Source organism: Pteropus alecto, unplaced genomic scaffold (assembly GCF_000325575.1).
Source record: "Pteropus alecto unplaced genomic scaffold, ASM32557v1 scaffold186, whole genome shotgun sequence".
Taxonomy (NCBI): Eukaryota; Metazoa; Chordata; class Mammalia; order Chiroptera; family Pteropodidae; genus Pteropus; species Pteropus alecto.
The window spans coordinates 1213350-1235058 of record NW_006439190.1 but is presented as its reverse complement, the minus strand read 5'-3'; the positions used below and the strand labels follow the sequence as shown (position 1 = coordinate 1235058).

Genomic DNA, 21709 nt, shown 5'->3' with positions numbered 1-21709 from the left:
TGTGTTGGCTATCACTGCAAACAAGCCACTGAAGTCACTTCAAAACGCAATTTCTTTAGCTGGTGGTGACAGTATAGAAATTACAAACTCAGGCGTCAAATAATAAAGCTAAGGTTCTCAATGTTATGCAAATAGAGATGTGGAGGGATAGAATTTGTGGTGTGAGATTTCTGGTTCAAAAAGCACTGGACGTCTAACAACTTAGGAATGAGAGGATGCCTTCTGGAAAATTGCCTTGGGCCAATCAAAAGTGGCTCAGTTCATGATAAAGGTAGCGATGTTGGAGATGGAGGCCGATGGTCTCCATATAATGGTTTCTTGACATGTGAGAGAAAAATTCCTATTTTTAAGTCTACTATTTTGCACACTATGTCATTTTAAATGTTCATGAAAAACTAAATAATTACATTAAATATTGTCATAGACATAATGATTATTTCTTCTTCATCATTATAATATGTTTATATATTCAGAAACTTTGGATATCCTCTTTGGCGTGGGTGATCACCTTGTACATGGGGTTGTTTTATCACATGGTAAAACTTGAGACTGGCTATCATAAATCTAGAGGTACACAGACCACCTTTTCTAGAATATTCTCAAAGCACTTTGACATGTATCACGTTGTCATTTACCAGGAAACCAGAGCGAGCAGACTCTGCCTTGCAAAGGCTCTAGAGAAAGAGCTTATTTCCCAGGGTCCATGAACTTGGATGGAAAAAAGTTACATCTTCATTTTCATTAACCTCTCAATGAAATTGGACGTTTCCTCCCATTATGAATGAAAACAAGAGACCAGAGTAGGGGCATGGCAGGAGCAGTAGTGGCAACACCTTTTTTTTTGCAGGAATCACAGATATATTGTCACGTGACAGTTGCTACAGACCTCTTGAAATAGTGTTTATAGTCATTGCTACTAGAAATTATGGCAGTTAGTAGGTCTGCTAGAGAGGGTACCTGATGCATTTACAAAGTGGCACAAATATTAACTACACCGCACATTTTTGAAAGATGATTTGGAACCACATTTTCCCCATTCGCATTTTCTCAAAAGTTTGGGGTACTATCCCTTGGTGCAGAGTCTGTGGGAGAGCCCAGCATCCCTCTTGCTGACACCCTCAAGAGCCTTCGCTGTCCTGTCCAAGGTGAGCCTTCGCTGTCCTGTCCAAGGTGACTGACGTTGCAGTGGGGCCTGGCTTGTGCACCCTCCCTCACTCTCCAATTTCCTCTTTGAGTTTCAGTGTCGCTTTCTATCTTTTCCTAACTTTCCGGTTTACATTTTAATGTGTTGCACTGAAGCATTCATCTCCCCTTAAAAATTCAATGTGCAAGTCCGGGAGAGTGAAGTGTGTCTTTGCCAAGGGAAAGCAGCTTCCAAGCTGCAGTATCTCTAAATGGAAAGAGCTTCCGTCACTGATGGTGAGCTATTCGCTTACAACAAATACCTGGGACCTTGCCTGGCTAGAAAGACATTTGTCACAGAGGGGATTCAGTGTAGCATGCGTCTGTCTAGAACCCCTTCAGAGGAGTCACCAGGTGGCCATTTAACCTTGGAGACGGAGACCCTAACAGCACAATTTTAGTCCAAATCTAAAAGCTTCAGGAGCATCATATGGAGATTCCGCTCAAAGTTGATGTTTCTTCCTCTGTATAATAAGTTTAGTGTGCTTATGGGTATAGTGGCTACTAAAATAGTGGTCTGAAAATTCAGTTATTAAGTTTTCAGAGGGAAGAGTGCGTTTCTGGGAGTGTGTAACCAGTAACTGGTCTTTTGTTACAAAGAAGTATTGCCGCACACCTGGGGCTGTGACATGAGGCTCACACATCCTAGTACAATTACTAGCCTGAAGTGAAATCAAGGGATAGAAGTCTGGAGACCCAGACCAGAGGAGTGGTTAAAAAAATCTGACTCTCCCACAGTACAGTTGATGACTTGCAGACCCAGAGGTGCCCCCAGCTCACCTCCACCTTCAAGGGAACACGCATACCTGTTGATGGCCATGCTGCAATGGTTCGCAGACAAAGCATTACTGACAGAGGTGGTTGGTCGTGATGAGCTGTCCTTTTCCCCCTGGGCCTTCTTCATCTCCCTGTAGTCGTCTTCATTGTCACACTGTGTGGAAATGAGCAAAAACCAATCAACTATGGGTTTCAAGGGAGTGTAATGAGCTTGCGTCAGCAACCTCCACAGAACAGGCCTTCCAGGGGACCAGCTGTGCCGGCCTCTCCACGGAGAATCCTCAGCAGCATGGTGGTGGCAGCATTATTAGCTCTCAGCTTAGGTTCCCAGCAGCTCCTCATCAAAGATGAACTTTGTCCCTTTTACTACTGACAGTTTTTGAGAGGAAAAGCATGTACCATGTGGGACCAAAGTTTGGGAGGGGACACTGTGAATGATGACAACTTCTTGGCCATCAACACACCCAATTTAGCCAAAGACCTGTTCTGAATTCACACTGCAGCTTCAGTATCTCTCATTCTGGCATTTCTTGGTATCTGAATAAGGTATAGCAACGTGCTCTGGGCTTAATGCCATAAGGGAAGTGACAAATTTGGACTTTTTCTTTTGAAATTCATGGCTTTTATGAAGAGGGAGAGAGAGGGAGAGTGGATCTTGAAAGTTATCATCTGGAGAAAAAAATGTTATAACTATGTATGATGATGGATGTTAACTGGACTTATTATGGTGATAATTTTGCAACATACACAAATATTGAATCACTACATTATATACCAGAAACGAACATAATGTTATGTCAATTATATTTCAATTTTTTTTTAAAAAGCAGGAAGAGTAATGCATAAAGTACTAAAGTAGAAAACATTTCCCTGTCTTTCAAAGTCTCTTCCTTGACCTGCCATGGTGGTGTTTATTTGCTAGTTCATGCTGCACTCCTTGAGGGGTGGGGATTCTTGGGGAGGGGGTGAGTGTAGACTCTCAAGTGCCCAGGGGTCCTGTCCTGCAACGGGGTGCACAGGCACGGCCCAGCAGCAGAGGGTTCACGCTGTCAAGAGGTCAGAAAGTCTCATTGGGCATTTCCATGGCCCACTCTCCAACCCAAGGCAACCCAGCAACCTTTAAGGGACTGCAGTTTCCTCTCTGGGGCCCCTCCATACCTGAATTGGAGCTGGGCACGGTGCCTACCCTGACTCCACCCTCACTGTGCCTGCTCCCTGGCCCCTAGGGGCCCAAGGCAGCAACCCCGTCCATGGAAGGAAATGGCAAGGGTGGGGTGTTGCACAGAGCCAGAAGTGCAAAAGGCCAAAGGGCAGGCAAAATCCGTCCTGGGGAAATAGGTGGGACTGCAGGGGGGCCAAACTCCATGTGCCCCTGTGCATACTCTACTGTCCCATCACTCCGCATTAGAGAAACACAAGTACAAAGATAAAATGAAGAATTTCAAGATGGCAACCACAGGCATTAAATGAAGAATTTCAAGATGGCAACCACAGGCATTAAACTTCAAGCATGAACCCTTCTGAGGGGCCTTGTGGGAAAACACTACGCAAACCTTGGGCTGACTTCTTATTGCGAGACCTGAGCCGGACAGCCAGGGTTCTCTCCTGGCTCTGCCCCGTATCACCTAATGAACCTGGGGCACGACGCTTCAGAATCTCTGAGCCTCAGCTTCCTCATCTGTAAAATGGGCATGACAATAGTATTTGCCTCTAAAGCTGTAAGGACTAAATGATTTAATATGTAAAGTGCTTAAAACAGCATCCCTCATGGGGACATACTTATGTGTTAACTGTTGTTATTGATTTTGTCCTAATTTTGGAACCACCCATGATTACTGCAATCTGTGGTTTGTCATCCATTGTATTTTTCACTGTGGTTCAAGTGACTTTTGAAGGTACAACAACAGGAGGGGGTGAAAAAGCCTCAAAATTGGCTTTAATGCATGATTAAGTTATTCTCATGCTCAAAAAGCTTCAACAACTGCTAAGCAGTTGAGTCTGCTTCCAGGAAGGTGTCCAGCCTTCCCTGCTCTCCAACTGCCTTTCTCACTCCTGTGCTCCCCTGTTCACACTTTTCCCTCTTTTGGTGCAATTTAATCCCTGATACTCTGATTAGTCGTGCACCATGTAACGATGTGTTAATCAATGATGGACCACATATATGACAGTGGTCCCATAAGATTATCATGGAGCTGACAAGTTCCTGTCACCTAATGGCATTGCAGCCATCCTAACATCATACACATCATTCGCATATGTGTGGTGATGCTGATGTAAACAAACCACTGTGCTGTCAGTTGTAGGAAAGTATAGCACATACAATTATGTACAGCACACAATGCTTGATGATGATAATAAACGACTATGTTACTGATTTATTCATTTACTATACTATATCTTTCATCATTATTTTAGAGCGTATTCTTTCTACTTACAAAGAAAGTTTACCACAAAACAATGTGCTGTGTTACGCTGGCAGCAGCCTCATACATCTTGTATTTACTGCGTAACTTGATTGCATCATTTTCTCTTGTGCTTGATTTAATCTCGTGTTGTTTGGACAGCAATGTGCTTGTACAGGCTCCCAGCCCAGGAGCAACAGGCTATCCCACATGTCTAGCTGTGCAGTAGGCTAGACCACCTAGCTTTGTGTCAGTGCGCACTGTGAGGCTCGCACAACAGTGACATCACCCAACATGTTTCTTAGACCCTCTCCATTAGGGACACGTGGCTGTACTTGAATGTCCCCCCTCCTCAAGGCCCTGCTCCCAGTCCCTCTCCGCTACTGAATTCTGCTCGGTCAACACAACTGGGAGCAACAGCTGCTCCCAGTTCAGATGCTGCAGCTGGCTCCTGCAGGGCCCTGGTGTTGGGCACTCTGTGTTCATGCTTCACCCAGTCCCAGCCTCGAACTCTATGGGGCTGTTGACTTCTTAGTCAGTGAATGATCCCATTACTGATGTCACCCCACCCTTTCCAGCAAAGAATGGGGTTCACCTTGTGTTTTGCTTTTGTACAGGCCCAGCCTCCAGCTTGCCTCGCACACTTGATAAAGATTTCCCGTGTTCCTACTTCAGCATGCAGTGGTATAGGGGTTCATTATTTAGAACCATAGAATGGGAATAATAATGGTATTTCGCGCACTGAGCGGTTCCAAGGACTGAGTTACACTCATAGCAGTACCTGGCACACACAGAATACCACGTGAATGCCTGCATACTCCCTCCCACCAGGCCATCATCTCCCAGCCTACCTTGCGTTTCCTCTTGGATTTTGGCAAAGCCTTTTCGGCAGGTGTGTCGGATGGCTGGCTGGGAGGTGCACTATCGGCGTCCTTGGTGGCAGGAGCACTCAAGACCCCCGGCAACCGGGGCAAGTGTTCTGGGATCCTGGACAGAAGGGTCAGGTCGATTTTAACCCATAGGGACCTGACCTCATCACTGTCCTTCAGTGGGGAGAGTAGTTCATTGCGGCCGAAGGGGACCAGTGTGTAGAACTGCTCCTCCAGCTCCTTGGCAATGTCATTGGTGGTCCTGGCGTTGATGGAGCCCACCGGTGCACGGGGGCCACCGCCTCCGCTGATGCTGCCGGCAGCCTCCTTGAGCCTCTGGTCACTTGCAGAGGCTGTAGCAGCCACCGCCTGTGCTTTGGCCAGAGGGTACACCTCCTGCTCTGACTCCAGGTCTGAGTCCGAGGAGGAGGACGAAGATGATGACTCTGTCTCGATGAACTCCTTGGACTTGGGAACAATTCTGCTCAGCCCCCGTGTGCGGCGCTTCTCACAGGTGACAGAGGCAGAGGCCCGTAGCTCCTTGCGGTGGCCTGTTCTGCTGTTGCTGCAGGGCCTGGCTTTGGTGGGCTCTGGGGGGATCACCACACCTGTCCCCAGGGCGTCGGCGGGCTCCTCAGGCCGGTGGCAGTTGGCGCTGTCGCTGGCTAAGGTCCTCTCCGTGCGCCTAGGCGGCTTCTTGCCTGCAGACCTGCGAGCAGGCGTGTTGTCGGGGGGTGCGCCGGGGACTGCAGGTGGCGGGGCAGTTGTGGTTACAGCCACTGCCACGGCCGCGGGCGGGGACTTCTGCTTCACCCCCTTGGCCCCTGGCGCCTTGTTTGCTGTCCTTGGCCTCTGCTCCTCCTTGCAAGTGCTCTTGATGTCCTTCTCTCTCAGGACGGCCTGGCACCCATCTGGGAGCTTCGTGCAGTCCTGCACTTGGTCTTTCCCTGGGGCGTAGTACTGGCTGCCCTCCGGCTCGTGGCTCTCATTTTGTATCAGGATAGGCGGCTTGTGGGGATTAACTTTGTTCAGCCATTTATCCAGCTGCCACTTGTTAGAGGACGCCGGCTCAGCCTAAAAGCAGAAAACCGACAACAAACAAAACATCTTTTACTACTGACTCACTCAAAAGGGGCCGGGCTGTTTTTATCTTCACTTACTCCCCTAGGTGTATGAGCAGAAAACCAATGGGCTGGAAGCAAAAGAACGTGGGCACAGTGGGAGTGTGGGGCAGCTCTCGTTGTGGTGTCCCTTTCCTGTCCCAGGTCACCTAAATGGCAGAACAGTACTTTGAAGCCTTTTTGGATAGCACTGTGCTCCATTAGAACCCATTTCCAGCACTTTTGAGTGTTATATGATGTATATTTTTTATAATTATACATAGATACATAAACTTGAGATTCCACGAAAGTTAGTGGGGGCATAGTTTGGAGGCTCTGAGTGTTAAAGCACTCATTTTTTTGGTAAGACTTAAAATTTGGGGGGAAATCAGAAGAGGGGACCAAGTGGAACCCATAACCCCAGTGAAGGAACATAGAGTTAATGCCGTGAAGACAAGTAAGGCATGGTTACTCTTGCGGAAGCAGTAACTGGGGGGATGGCTCATTCTGTGGTCTAGAAGTCCTGTTTCCGCGGGGCCTGGAAGGTTGGACTTGGTCAGTCCATCTTTGACCTGCCTCCACTCCACTTTGCCAGAAAAGTTTCAGACATGGAAGTGATGATGGAAACCTCTCTGCAAGCACTTTTGCTGACTCAGAACAAACCACAGAGGTGACAAGTTTAAACTTGGCCCCGTAGACTGGTTCCAGGGGTCAGTGACTGCCCTGAAACACAATATGAAACGTAGCATAGATGCACTTTTCTAGGAGAAGGCAATAGTTCTATGTCTCATAAAAAGGTTAAGAAATGATGATTTTACAGGGAGCAATTGCTTGATTAGTTGGTTTCTAGTAACAGTCCAGCATGTATGGGAGAGGCGGCAAACATTCATGGCAGGGTATGCCACATACACTGGCCCCACCGCCATGTTTAATGTTACTTCTCCCTCCCCGTTCCATGGCTCACACCTGTAACGTGGGGGAATGTGGATGACTGCCTATAGCCAGGACACAGCTGCACATGGGGAGATGTGCACTGAGACACCCTGGTGGGAGTGCTGGCAGTGAAGGGGAGAATTGAATACACTCAGTGTGGGGCCCATGCCTGACGTGCTTTAGGGTCATTTCTTCTGCACTTCACAGCTGAAGAAAGCAGTTTCAAGGGCCATTTTCAACACATCACTAAATCACACTTCCTTTCTCAAGGATCTACAAAGCCTTCCTATTACTGCCTCTTAAATGAAATCCAAATTCCTTGGGCTGGTGGTGTTCAAGAGCACCCATCATCTTTCACTGCCGCAACACCCACAATGTACCTCCCACCTCACACATGTCATCTAATTTAATCCATACAGACAAATGTTATCACTCCCAATTTGTAGCTGAGGCTCAGAGGGGTTAAGTGACATGTCCAAAGCTGCCAGGTCATTAGGCACCACCGAGACTAGGTTTAAAGAGCAGCTTCTTTCCCCTGCTGCTTCGTTTCAACTCCCACTGCTGTCTGGAGCAGCTTTCTGGAAGGGGGACCTCATTCCTTTGAGAAATGTTGGTCTACAAACTAAAATGATCCAGTTAGGTCTGATTTTCGGAGAACACCACTAACTCCCCCAACATTGCCTGTGCCCTCTATATCCTCAACACATAGCCTTTCGATATCCATATCCATTTCATGTGTACATTTTAGGTCTGTTCCTTTGTGTCCCCTGAAGTGGCTGTAACAGGTTAAGGAAGCAGACTGCTCTGAGTCTGCTCCTACTAAGACCCACTCACAATGAGCTGTCACTCAAATTGTATCATTTATCCCTCAGGACAACCGCACAGATTGTCCTCACAGGGATGTCTGCCATTTGGTGGGGGAGGCGCTTGTGGCCAAGAAGCTTAACCATGAAGAGTTAAGTGGCAGTGAAGAGGGGGAAACGCAAAGCTTTGAACCCTCGTCCATGGGCATGCTGCTGGTATGGCCATCCATCAGAGTCCCTGCCCAGTGTTTTGTTTGTTTGCTTACCTGCTGCTTTGCACTTTCAGCCATGACCCTCCTCCCTGGTTGCTCTTCTCTCTGTTCCTACAGAAGCATTCACCTATGCTTTCTCTGGACCCCGCTGCCAGGTACCCCAGAGATGCCTAATTAAGAAGCTTGTGGAAACATTGAGTAACTTGTCTCTCACTCCTGCTGATTTTCAAGAATCACTTAGGGCAGCATTTTCCAAAATGTGCTTTTAGTTTGCATCGTCCATGAGAAAAGTTTCCATGGTCAGATAAGTTTGGGAATTCACAATGGAAAACACAGTCTACCGGAGCATTTCTGAGGGACGGTGAAGCCCTAGATCTAAGAGAAGGGTTAAACCTACTAAACCCTGGCACTCCTCAAAACCAAGGGACCAGGCTCTTTGTCCCTATGCAGTGCCTGTGACTTGGGGAACGTTGATCTCGGGAGCTCCGTGTGTGGGTGTAAACATGCTAGCTGAGGGGGAAGGACTTTGATGTGAAAGGATGTACTGTGTCAGGAAAAACGATGAAACTCAAGTGAAGAAAATGAAGCTAAGAACAACTTGGCAAACCTTGGGCCACAGAGAGAGGGTCTGCAGCGAGGGAAACAGTTTGCGCAGGCTCCTCTGTGCTGGCTCACAGACATGGCATTATACTACGGCGATTCATGCAAAATGCAGTGGCATTTTACAACCACGGCCATAAAGAACAGTTCAGATGAAAGTCAGTGAAGCCCGTGGGTTTCGGGTACTGGCACACTGAGGGGGGATGCAGGTGCCTTGGAAGGTCCTCTCCTACTCCCCCGACATCATGATGTTAAAGGTAGGGGAAGCGAGGGCCAGAAATGCTTTGCTTCAATGCAGAATAAACTGGTCTGCATCGTGGAAGGTGAGGTATGGCTATACAGAGCCACCTTGTCAAGTGGGGTTCAGGAAAACAAGCCTCACTGCCCTCTGCAAGGTGACCTGGGTCAGCTCCATCAGCATGAAACTGTGACAGTGTGGAGGGCCAGCCGAGTCATGCTCCTTCCCTTCTGTGCGATTTTCATTCTGTAAACTTGCTTTATTTCTGAAGGGGGTGTGTCTTGGGAAAAATGTTAGAAGAAACCTGACTTTCATTCCAACTAATACATTTCTTTCCAGCAGAAAGAAGTAACTTGCAGAGTGGCTAATACCTCACTTGCTACTTGTGCATTCTCTCTGCCTAAAGAAGCGAAGAAAAGAAAACTGGGCGTGGCTTCAGGCAACTAAATTGTTTGGAATCTTGCCTCCTCTCCTCAGTCTGGTCCTCTGAGGGCTGCTGGAAGAAATGGCAAGAGCTTCCTATTATCCCCAAGGAGTTCAAGTCTTTGTAATTATCCTTGACATTTACAAAGAATTTGCTTAAAGCACCTTATAACTAGTTCCCTTAGGCTGAGATTCAGCCTCACCCATGAGCTCTAGAAGTCATATTTCAGCAAGAAAATAAGACCCAACATTCATGAACTTAACCTTCAAAGTCACAAAGAAGAGCCTGGACAGAGGGTCTTCACAGACACTGACACTTATCCACTTCCACTGCCCTCAGCTTCTGCAGTGTCCCAGAACCCAGTCACTTCCTATAACTAACACTATTCTGGAGTTTCTCAACATATGTGGCATGAAGCTGGCTTTGAAAAATACCATTGAACTCCTCTATTTTGCTGAACTCCTGTACCTTTCTGTTTCACATTATTCCTGTTGTTATGCCAGTTCTATGAGGACCAGGACTTTCTCTGTCAGATAACTGCTGTGTCTTGGAGCCAAGTGCCATGTCTGTGGCAGATGTTCAATAAGTATTTGTTGAATGAACACTGAATGAATGAATGAATGAATGAATGAAATTATGAAGAAGGAATAATAACTTTGTGTCTGGAAAGAGTCTGGAAAGGGTTATATCAACATCTGGCTTGTATAGGTTAATATTGCTCAGGTAGACAGAGACAGAGAGAGAAGGAGAGAGAAGAAGGGAGGGAAGAAGAAAGGCGGGGGAGAGAGAGAGAGAGAGAGAGAGAGAGAGAGAGAGAGAAATTGATTTGTGTCACCCTTCACGATGCTCCCCTCTTACCACCATGGTCTGTATAAGTGGCTTTGATTTTATTTCAGAGCCTATTTAGAAATTTGGGCCCCAGAGTGTACAGAAGGCTGTCGGTAAGAAATTAAATCCTCTGATCCACGGTAGAGTCAAATGTTCACACACTCAAGAGGAAACTACTTTATTTCTTCCTTAGAAATCAAAGTCTACCTTACAGATGCACAGACTTGAGAAATTTGCTCCCAGCCCTCTCCCAAGAATCTCCATGTTCTGAATTACTTTTTATTTTTCACCTTCCCCCTTTAAAGTAGAAATAGCCATATTTTTATTGGTACCTTATAATGCTTTTATATGAGGCATCTAAATCTTCCACACAGATACTCATTATACCTATAAAAGGTTTCATTATTATTTGTTGGTTGAAGCTAATTTTTCTTTTTATATTTTCACAAAGAAAACATAGTTAAGGTTTTATTAATATTTATAGCTCTTCTAATCCATGACAAACTGCAAAGAAGTAAGATTCTAACCACGTCTACTCCTCACGAGTCCTGTCCCGGTGATTTATGGGCGACTGCACTTCCCAGGAGGTAAACTGCCCCGGCTAGTTACTGCCTGGCTGACCCCTGGGGAGACCGACCCATAGAGTATTTCCAGTCACTGGTTATTTATAGCACATTAGGAAACTTCTGGAAGTCAAGATAGAGATTTTTGCACAATGAAAGATGAAGTTTCTATACTCCCAAGAGAGCTGTGTAATTAGGAGAAGTGTGAGGAGGGGACAGAGTGGAGAAAACGATGAGCTCAAACAAACTCTGATGGCTGCCAAGGGGTGGTGGCCTCAGGGGTCGCTGCCATCACAACCGAGAGGTAGGAGGCGGTGGGGAGGTGTGAGAACCAGGGGCCATGGACTGACTGCCTGGCCGCCCAGGGGAAAAGCCGGCCAGAAAGGCTCAGGCCAGCGCAGGTCTTACCTCGGGGCTGGGGTAGTGGGCAGGCTTGCTGCCCTCACTCTCGCTAGAGCTGCTCTCGGTGTCCGAGTCGGATCCGGAGCTGCTCTCCGAGTCACTGGATGAACTGCTGCCGCTGCTGCTGCTGCCGCTGCTGCTGCCCTTGCTGGAAGGCACTGAGGCTCTGCAGTTGGCCTGCTGGACCACGGCGCTGCCAGCCCACAGGGTCCCCCGGGAAGGAAAGGGAAGGAAAGCCAAGTGAGCAAACACGAAACACCACTGAGCAAGCTGTCATTCCACCAGAGGAGCAGGAGGCACAGGCCGCACATCTGTCAGCCATCACTTGGCACTCAAAGAGCAATCATCAAGGTCAAAGGCATTCTAATGGTTAAACGAAATAGTACCTACATATAAATAAAACTGGGAGTGAAAGTTGGCGCCCCTTGATTGACGGGCACACATTATTTGTGTGGTCATTTTAGAAGGGAAGGTGGTATAATTCCAGAACCGCTGTTCCTATTTTGCTGCTGCTTCTGAGAATAGCTTTTCAAATGCATCCCCAAATCTAATCATCTACAAAAATGCAAAGAAATCCAAAATGCTGGAAATAGTTTGTAAAAAAAATGAAAATTTCTGTTTGCTTTATTTTAGGACGTGGGCTGTGAGGATGGACACAGTGCTCTGCTCTGTGCTTTCAATGGCCTGCTGGAAGGTTCTGGAGACCGCAGGACCAGCAAAGTTATATAGTCTGGGCTTCCCACCTCTTCCCGCCCATACACTCAAATGCTGTCGCCTTTATAGGAGCCGGCTTGCTGAGTAAACAGTAATTTTCCTTTGAGCTCTTTATTAATGGACTAAAGATCCATTACTTACACATTTTTTTTTATATATATATTCCATACTTTAAAATTCAACCTTAGTATAGTTAGGTTAGTATATATTCCATATAGTTAGGTTAGTATATATTCCATACTTTAAAATTCAACCTTAGTATAGTTAGCAACAGCATTTCAAATTATACTTTATGTTCATTTCCATGCTGGAACTTGCCAGCAAGTTACAGACTCAAATCATACACTCAAAGAGAACAGGAAAAATGGACACTTTCTAATGGTAATTAATTAACCACAAAAATCCAGATAGCAGACATCCACCCAAAGAGTGAGCCAAAAAAAAAGTTTTGGTACTCACATAATATTCAACATCTTCAAAGTCTGTATTAATTGCTTTTACACACACCTGAATTTGTTCTTTTGAGGTCATATTTTAAACCCAGAAAATGCAGTGACCACTTTTTCATGTCGAGTCAGCAAATATGAGCTTGGCCCTTCTAATTGGGACCAGTGCTCAACAGGAGTGGACATTAGAGAAGGCCAGGGGCTGGGGAGCTTGTTAGGGTTTAGAGTTTCAAGTGCAAAGCAGCCCGGACAAGGTAAAGGAAACTTTTCACCTTCCCCTTAAATCTTTGACAAACGCTTTGCCCAAAGATAGAATCTCATAAATCTTCAGTGTGAGGGGTTAATGCTCATTGGAGCCTGGCTTCTAGGAGAATGCCAAGACAAGAAGCTGTCCTGTAGGAGATATCTGTAGGAGAGTTGGAACATCATCTTCTCTAGTGGTTTCTATGTCCCCCACCAACGTCATGGTCCATACCTACCGTGTGACAGTAGACAACATCTGCACATTTAGGACGTGGGCTGTGAGGCTGTGTCAACATCAGACAACATCTGCACATTCATGTCTTGCCTGAACTGGCGTGACTTCTTTGGCAGCCTCTCATTTGTGTCTGGGGTTGAGTGAGGAATCCTGGCTCTTTGGACAGAGGCAGGGAAAGGAAGGCTAGTGATCAAAGGGCTGTGATACCACTTTCTTCCCTCATGAGCTAAAATTCACCTTTCCCGGTGGCTGAGCTGGGATGCCTACTGTCAGTGGGGTCATTAAAAACAAAAAACCTTAGATTCTGGCCAAACATGAACACCTGGCATCCATGTTAACAGCCTGTTAAGAGACTCCCAAAACACTGGGGAGAAACAGCAATAAACAACCCCCCACTAAAAAAACCAAACGCACATCCAACAACCCCATGTTAATAGTTTGTCAGCAGGCGCCCAAAACTCTGGGGAAAAAAAATTCCAAAAACAAACTAATGCCTCCTCCCCTATTAATAAAAACCTAAACCTGAAAACCCCCTAAAGTGAAGCAACACATGGTAGAGGGAAGAAATATGTCTCCCTGCCACATTCTGGGTGACATCTGCTGAAGACTGAGAAATTAGGACGGACCAAGAGCTTAGTGATTCACCAACGTGATGGCCAAAGGCTCTAAGCACAGAGCAGTACCGTCCACAGGCTTTAACTCAAACAACAAAGAACCTGTGATGCGCCTGCTGTGTGTGTCTGGGCATTGGGTGAGCACAGCGGAAGCGGCAACATGCATGGAGGGACTGCCTGCCTTTGCAAAAGCAGCACTTCGATCTCTGGGAAAATGTCCATTAACCAGTTCCCGTGCTGCCTGCCTCCCTTTCACAAGGGGCTGTCCTATAGGAATGAGACACACCAGCCCAAGGAGACAGATTCTCTTGGCCGAATTACGTTGGTGGAAAAGCCTCAGGCTTTCATGTCTTCCTTCCTTAAATTAGGAAATTCACTTAAAATGAGTTTTACTGGCATAACTATATTTGTTTTTAAAACAGTTGAGAGAGCCAAGAGTTTTAGGTTCTTCTTCATGTTTTGCTTGTAAGGAGGGTCACGATTGACTATATTCATGTTTCAATGGTTGGGGTAGAGAATGTGTCACCAGAAAGAATCTGTGTTAAGGGTGGGAGCCTGGAAGGACTCTGGTGGCTCCGGCTGTGGCATCAAGAGAACTATCCCTCCGTCCACAAAGGCTGCTCCATTAACTGGTGTTTGTGCGGGTCCTTGGGTGTCAACTGGTTGTTAATAACTGCTCTTGTCATGACTGCATGAGGCTGCTGTGCTTTTGCTGAAGCAGCTGCAGCAGGGAGGGTGGCAGAGTAAATTCTAGGAAGCTGGATGGGATGGTTGTCACAGTGACTATAATAAAAGGGTTGGCTTAGCTATTCTGGGAGGCCTCTTTAGAGTAGCAGAATCAAGATGGAAAAAGATGCATCGGAAAGACCTTCCTGAAAGACAAGGCTGTATATATTTAAAACTGCCAACTGAAATTTTAGCGTGCCAATTAGATGTCATGTTTCTGTACCAAAGATATTAAAAAAAAAACTTAATTTAAAAAAATTAACTTTTTTTCCTGAAAAGATAACATAGATCGGTTGGCATGATGACACAACCTTTGATAATTTTTACGAGAGTTCTTGGACCCTATGCAACATGGTGCCACTGAGTCTGCAGACATGGAAACATCAGTGAGATCATGGAATAAGTCTTTGTGTCACCCAACTTAGCAAAGTGCCAGGGACATAGTAGGCATTTGAATGTGATTACTGAAAAAAAACAAAAAAATAGAAAAAAACCTGTCATTGGGCTAATGAGTTTTTTTTTAATAAGCATTGAACCTTTCCAAAAGGTTACAATCTCTCTTTTCCAATAAAAAAAAATATTTAAGGGAATTTCAGCACCTCTTGTGCTCTTCCAATTTTGACACTTCTTCCTTTCAGAGGATATTTCTTTAAATGTTTTCTAAATTTCATCTGCTATAATTTAAGTCCAGTTCGCTCTTAGATGGTTTATTTAATTTTTGTATTTTGATTTCATGAAATGTTTTGCTGTTTTCATGAGTGGTCAAGACCAAATACACTTTGAGAGAGTCCTGGCTTTATTCTAATGACCTGCTTTCTATGTCCTTTCCTTTGGCTGCACTGACACATTCCTTTCAGAATCTGGCCTGGGCTAAGTCTGAATACAAACAGTAAAAGAAAAGATCTGGAAGCTAAATGACAAATCCTGGATCTCACAGTGAAGGGTGCATTGTGTGGCCTGGATGAACACCCATAGCCGTCCACAAGCTTTCAACCACCAAGTAACTGGGAGGCAAGCTGTCTGCCTGCTTGGCACCGTATGGACACTGTGATGCCCAACAATGGTGCCTCGCATCCTGTGGGTGCTCCACTGGTCTTGGCCGAGTGATAATATTACAGAGGAGGCCACGGCACTTTATCACTCAGCACTCAGTATGAACTCAACAAGCACTTGACTTCCAAACTGTAATCGGTCCCCTAGCAACAGTGTTCCTGTATCGAAAGCATCTTTAGTGATATCAATTGAGCTAAAACTATAACCATATGATGAGAAGTGAAAATGGCAAAAGCTGGCACAAAGTTTACTGTTTACTTTCCAAAAAAACAAAGCTGATAGGATGGTTGGTTCTGTACTAACCTTTCTTTGTTTGCTCTGTATTAACGGCCAGAAACAATTCTGTTAAATGTGGCTTTTGAAGCTCTTCATGGTCTGGCTTCAATAAGATCTCCAGCTTTACCTCAATGGGTCCGTCCCTAAACTGCAGTCATAATAATTTCTCATGATTTTGACCACCTGTGCCTGGTTATAGCTGGGTGCCTTTGCACATGCCATTCTCTGTGTCAGAAACTCCTTTCTCCCTTTCTTCCATTATCATCTCCTCACACTCCAGCACTGAACTGCTTCACTGCCCTGTTCCGTGAATTTTTTCCCAATTTCCCCACACATAATGGAGGTTTCCTCCCCTGAACCCCTAGAACACAATGCCCATTTCTCTACTGTATCCCTTACCATATTAAGGATAGGAATAACCTAATTTATCCTTGCATCCCCAAAGTTAGCAGAGGGTCTGGCATAAACAGATTCTCAACAACTATATGAAAGAACTTAAAAGAAAAATGATTCTTGATCCAGCATGTAAGTCAATGTATTTGTTATTCTATGAAGTAGCTAATGAGATGTTCATATACCCAACATATGTATCTTTTTCTGTTGCCTTGGGACTGGCTAGGATTTCATAAAACTGATATCTCTAGAGAGCTACTGTCTATGTTATAGACTGCAAATTGAAAAATCTACAGGGGCCAGGTGAGTAGTATAAAGGAGTGAAGTCCAGGTATAAGAAAGACAAATGCCTAACACATGATGATAAATGACAATGGACCCTTGGCTCCCTGGCAGGGAAGGAGTCAAAGCGGGGAGAGCCCCGTCTGGTCTAGCACCGCTCTCCATGTCAGCATACCCCTGCCATGTGGAAATGAGAAGCCCTAAATCCTGATGTTTATACCAAATCTCCTGATTTTCAAATGCTAACTAATTTGAAAAGTCTAACAATGAAAAGTTCCACTGTATTTCAGCAATGAAACGCATCTGTAGGTCAGATGAGGTTTGTAGAGCACCAATTTGAGACCCCTGATCTACTTCCTATTATTACACATTCCGAAAGCCTCTGATGCTTCCATCTAAAAGAAATGGACAAAAACAAAAAACAAAAAACAAAAAACAAACTAACAACAACAAAAAAACACAACCAGGAATTTTAACTCTCTCGGGGATTTAGATTAGCAGAGACAAAGAAGAGGTTAACCAAATACACTTAATCAATGCACTTATTTAAAACATTTTTAAAATTTAAAATAATTGATTCACCAGAAGCTGCAAAAAGAGTAGAGACATATCATGTACCCCTCATTCAGTTTCTCCTGTGGCTTCATCTTCTATAACTATAGTAGAGTATCAAAAGCAGAAAACTGACAATGGTACAATGTGTATATTGTTCTACATAATTTTATCACGTGTATAGATCTGTGTAACCACCACCACAATCAAGATACAGAGCTGTCCCATCACCACAAGGCTCTCCCTCATGCTATTCCTTTAGAGTCATGCCCATCTCTCAGCCTCACCTATCCCTAACCTCTGGCAACTACGAATATGTTTGCCCTCTCTTGAATTTTGTCATTTAAAAACGTCGAATAAATGGACTCATATATTGTACATCCGTTTTTTAATGGGATATAATTTAAGTATAGTATACGTCATTTTGAGATGGACATTTTTTTCAGTCAAGATAATGCCTAGAGATCCACCCAAGTTGTTGAGTATATCAAAAGCTTGTTATTTTTTATTGATTCCATGGCATGGATGTTTAACCATTCACTCACTGTTTAACCATTCAACCACTAGGGGCACTTTGGTTGCTTTTAGTTTTTGGCTATTATAACTACTATTATAACTACTGGCTATTATAACTACTATGAGTATTTGTGTAGAGGTTTTTGTATATGTTTATTTCTCTGAGACAAATGTTAAGGGATGTGATTGTTAGGTTGTATGATAAGTGTATGTTTAGGTTTTACAGAAACTGCCAAATTATTTTTCACATATTTTGCAGCTCCACTGTTTGATGCACCCACATTTAAGATTGTTATGCCTCCCTGCTAGCTTGCCTCTTTTACCACTGTATAATGTCCCACTATGTCCTGGTCATTTTCTTTGCTCTGAAGTCTACTAATGGCTATCGTAATATAGGCATTCTGGCTTTTTTTTGATTAATGTCTTCATGGTATATAGTTTCCATTCTTTTACTTTCAGACTAGCTGTATTGCTACATTTGAATTGAGGTTCTTGTAGACAGCATATAGTTGGGTTATTATTATTTTAATTTCTCTGCCAATCTGTCTTTTAACTGGTGAATTTAGCCCTTTTACGTTTAATATAATTATTGATATTGTTAGAGCTTAAGTATGCCATTTTACTTTCTGTTTTCTGTTTGATCCCTGTTTTCTTTTTTCTGCTTTCCTAATCCTTAAAACATATTTTAAGATTACAAATATATATACACATATATGTGTGTGTATACATATATGTATACACACATATAGATATGTACATATATATGTATATATACATATTCAATTTACTGAAACTAAAAAAAAACAAATAAAAATAGTTCACCCATTTCTCCCACCATCCCCTCCACCTCTGGCAACCACCATAATAGAATAGAATTATACAAAAATAGAATACAATTGTATTTTGATTTATTTACAGTGTTTTTGAATTTATCTGTCTGTACAGTTTTAAATCACTTTCTAGATGCTACATTACACATGACGTGTCACGGCGTACTGGTATTATCATTTTACCAACACAAGAAAGCGTAGAAACCTTGCCTCCTCAATTGTCTTAATTCTTTCTCTTGTATGCATCAAGAACCACATGAATGTTTCAAATTTTTCTTTCAACTGTCAAACACATTTTAGAAAACTCAAGAGAGGAAAAATTTATTGTATTTACCCTCCTTTTACTCTTTCTATTGTTCCTTTTCCTTCTTGATATCATTTATTTTATCAAGATTCCTTCTTTTACCATTTCCTTTCTGTTTCAAGAACTTCCTTTAGCCATCCTTTTTGGGTAGGTCTGCTGGTGACAAATGCTCTTAGTTTTCCTTCATCTCAAAATATCTTCATTTGTCCTTCATTTCTGAAGGAAATTTTCAGTAGACATAGAATTTTGCATTGACAGTTCTTTTCTTTCAACACTTGAATAATGATGTGCTATTTCCTTCTGGCCTTCATGGTTACTGAATACAGGGTCATTCAAACTGTTTGGATTGTTCTACCCCTAAAGGTCAGGAGTTGTTTATTTCTCACTGCCTTCAAGATATTTTTCATCTTTTATTTTCAGAGGTTTGACTATGGTGTTTCCTGGTATGAATTTATTTGGATTTATTCTGTTTGGGGTTTGCTAAGCTTCTTGAATATGTAGATATCTTTTGCAAAAGTTGGAAAAATTTTAGCCATTATTACTTTGAATGCTTTTTGAATCATTTTTAAGCCCCTCTTCTCTTGGTACCCTAATGACACAAATGTTAGATCTTTTGTTCTAGTCCCACAGATCTTTTTTCTTTTCTTTAGTCTGTTTTCTTTCTGCTTTTCATATCAGCAATTTCTATTGTTCTATCTTCAAGTTCACATATTCTTTCTTTGTTTCTCTTCATCCTACTGTTAAGCTCATTTGTTGGATTTTAAAATTTTAGTTATTTTATTTTTCGGTTTTAAAATTGCCACTTGAATTTTCTTATATCTTTCTTTGCTGAGACTCTAGTTTTTCATTTGTTTCAGGTATATTCTTAATTGCTCACTGAAGCATTTTATAATGGTTCTTTTAAAATCTTTATCAGATAATTCTAATATTTATGTCATTTCAGTATTGGCATCTGTTAATTGTCTTTTCTCATTGAGTTCAGATTTTTCCAGGTTTTTGTTATAATTAGTGATTTTTCTATTGTATCCTGAACATTTTTGGTATTATAAGACTTTGGATTAAAAAAAACCCTACTTGTTTTCTAGCAGGCCTCCACTAATAGCAGGCCAGCAAGGGTGAGAGGGGCCCCTCCTCACAGTTGGGCGAGGGTTAAAGGAAGTCTAGGCTTCCCACTTGGCTTTTGCTGATGAGGATGGGGCCACTTGCTTATTCCATACTGTTTGGCTGGGATAGAGCAGTTCCTATTTTAATGTTTTCTTCTTGCTAGGATACCCATTTCTGGTCCTTTGACTAGAAAGAGATGGCTTTTCTGTGGCATTTAAAAAAACATCTGTGCCTATTAGCAATTCCAGGTTGCCAGCTTCTCTAGCATTCACTCTGGGCTACATGAGGAAAAAAGAAAACTCAGGGAACTCACTGCCATGTCTTTCCCAGGGTCTGGAGTCCCTAGCTGATCTGCCTTCTCTCTACCTTTTAGTCTTATGTTTGTTTTATTTATATGTATATATATAAACATATATAAAAATATATAAACATATATAAATATATATTATATATAAACATGTATATACGTTTAAGAATTTTAGCTGTACTTAGCAGAAGGAACAGGGAAAAGTACATCGGCATCTTGTCGCAGAACAGAAACCACCCACTTGAATTTATCAAGCAGAAAGAAACCAACCCTCTCTCAATACTTCTAGCCTCCAGCTCTGGGTAACTGTCTCAAAGGCTGATGAATGAAACAGCCATGCAGGTGTCTGCCACAGTGCTTGTCCATTTTATCACCTAGTCAAATTAGGCATTAATTCACTTACTTAAAAACCACTTATTGTGGAAATTAAGCTCAGATTTTATAAGTATGTATTCAAACCTAGAAAGAACGTGTCACTAATGATGCATATAGCCTTGTGAGAAAAATGCCTCAAGTGAAATGAGGCTATAAAAATGTTAAGGATAAAATGGTGAGACTTTAAGGACTTTGTTCGGAGTAAATGGCACGGGGGTAAGGGATGGTATTGGTGTGAGGTTTGTTAAGAGTACACTTTGTGCTAATACATCAGAGTGACAGCATGTGTTGTGTGTGTGTGTGCGTGTGTGTGTGGAGGAGGGAGCTGACAGACACTCAGCCATACACAGAGCCTGGAACACAGGAATCAGCTGGTCCTGGCATCTCTAAGGGAAAAAGTATAACCATCAGAAACAGTATAGGATCATAAAAAGTAGATGAAACTGGCTATGAAAACTATAAAACAAATTCCAATACTGCTTGTTGACAATACAAAAACTACACATTTTTCATTAATCTAGAAAAATGAAAGAAAAGCTCTACAAATAAGTCAGAATGGAGCACCCATTCCAACACAAAATAATGACTCAAAACAATGGACGATACCTCTGTCAAGACCCAAGACCCCTGAGATTTTTTTTTGTCACCTTATGCTTTTGTTGCCTCTTTATAGGATAGGTATTATTCTGCCACTTTATAGGTGAAGACAATGAGGTGTCTAATAAAAGACAGAACTGAGATTCTACTTGTAGAAATTTATCCTATGAAAATAATAAGGGATGTCTAAAAACAGTTATCTACAAGGATATGTGCTCCTGTTATTTGCAAAGGAAAACATTTATAAACAACCAGAATGCCCCCAAACAGGGGGTTAATTAGATAAATAATGATATAGTTTCATGAGGGAACACTTTTCCACAGTCTAGTCATTCTAAACATATTAGCAGAAATACCTCCTATGATGAAAAATCTTCACTGTATATTTGTGAGGAAGTGGACTTTTCAGAATACGCCAGTCATTTGAGGGCACAGAAATTGGCCAGGAATACCTAAATGTTGCCTCTCCTTTTCTCCTGGGAGAGGGCAGGGTTTTGCTGATTCTGGGTTTTACTTAAGAATCAGAGGGTCCCCATGTCTATAAACAGGCTCTTACAGGAAACTACTAAGTACACAGACTGTGTAAGTATTCTGTACTAGTTAAGTGAGGTCCAAGCATCAAAGGACTGAGGTGTGAGCACCCTTGAGAGACACCTGGGGATTGGCGCTGGTGCACGGTGGACTTGTTCGGTGGGGCCCCTCTGCTCCAGCTGTGCTTTTGTACCCTTTGACAAACAAGTTGAGGACATAATCCTACCTTACAGGGTATATGTGTGTGGTTTTTCCTTGACAGCCTACTGGCTACAAAG

The 21709-nt window shown here is 43.2% G+C and overlaps 1 protein-coding gene across 1 annotated transcript in view; it reads right to left on the bottom strand.

Annotated features, from left to right (window-relative positions):
• AFF3 (AF4/FMR2 family member 3) overlaps positions 1–21709 on the bottom strand; it is a 397189-nt gene that overhangs the window by 27439 nt on the left and 348041 nt on the right. Inside the window, exons 12-14 of the mRNA XM_015592714.2 lie at positions 11340–11526; positions 5213–6304; positions 1989–2113 (exon numbers count right to left, since the gene is read on the bottom strand). Of these exons, the coding sequence (XP_015448200.1) occupies positions 1989–2113; positions 5213–6304; positions 11340–11526 (1404 nt within the window). The remainder of the gene's footprint in view (positions 1–1988; positions 2114–5212; positions 6305–11339; positions 11527–21709) is intronic.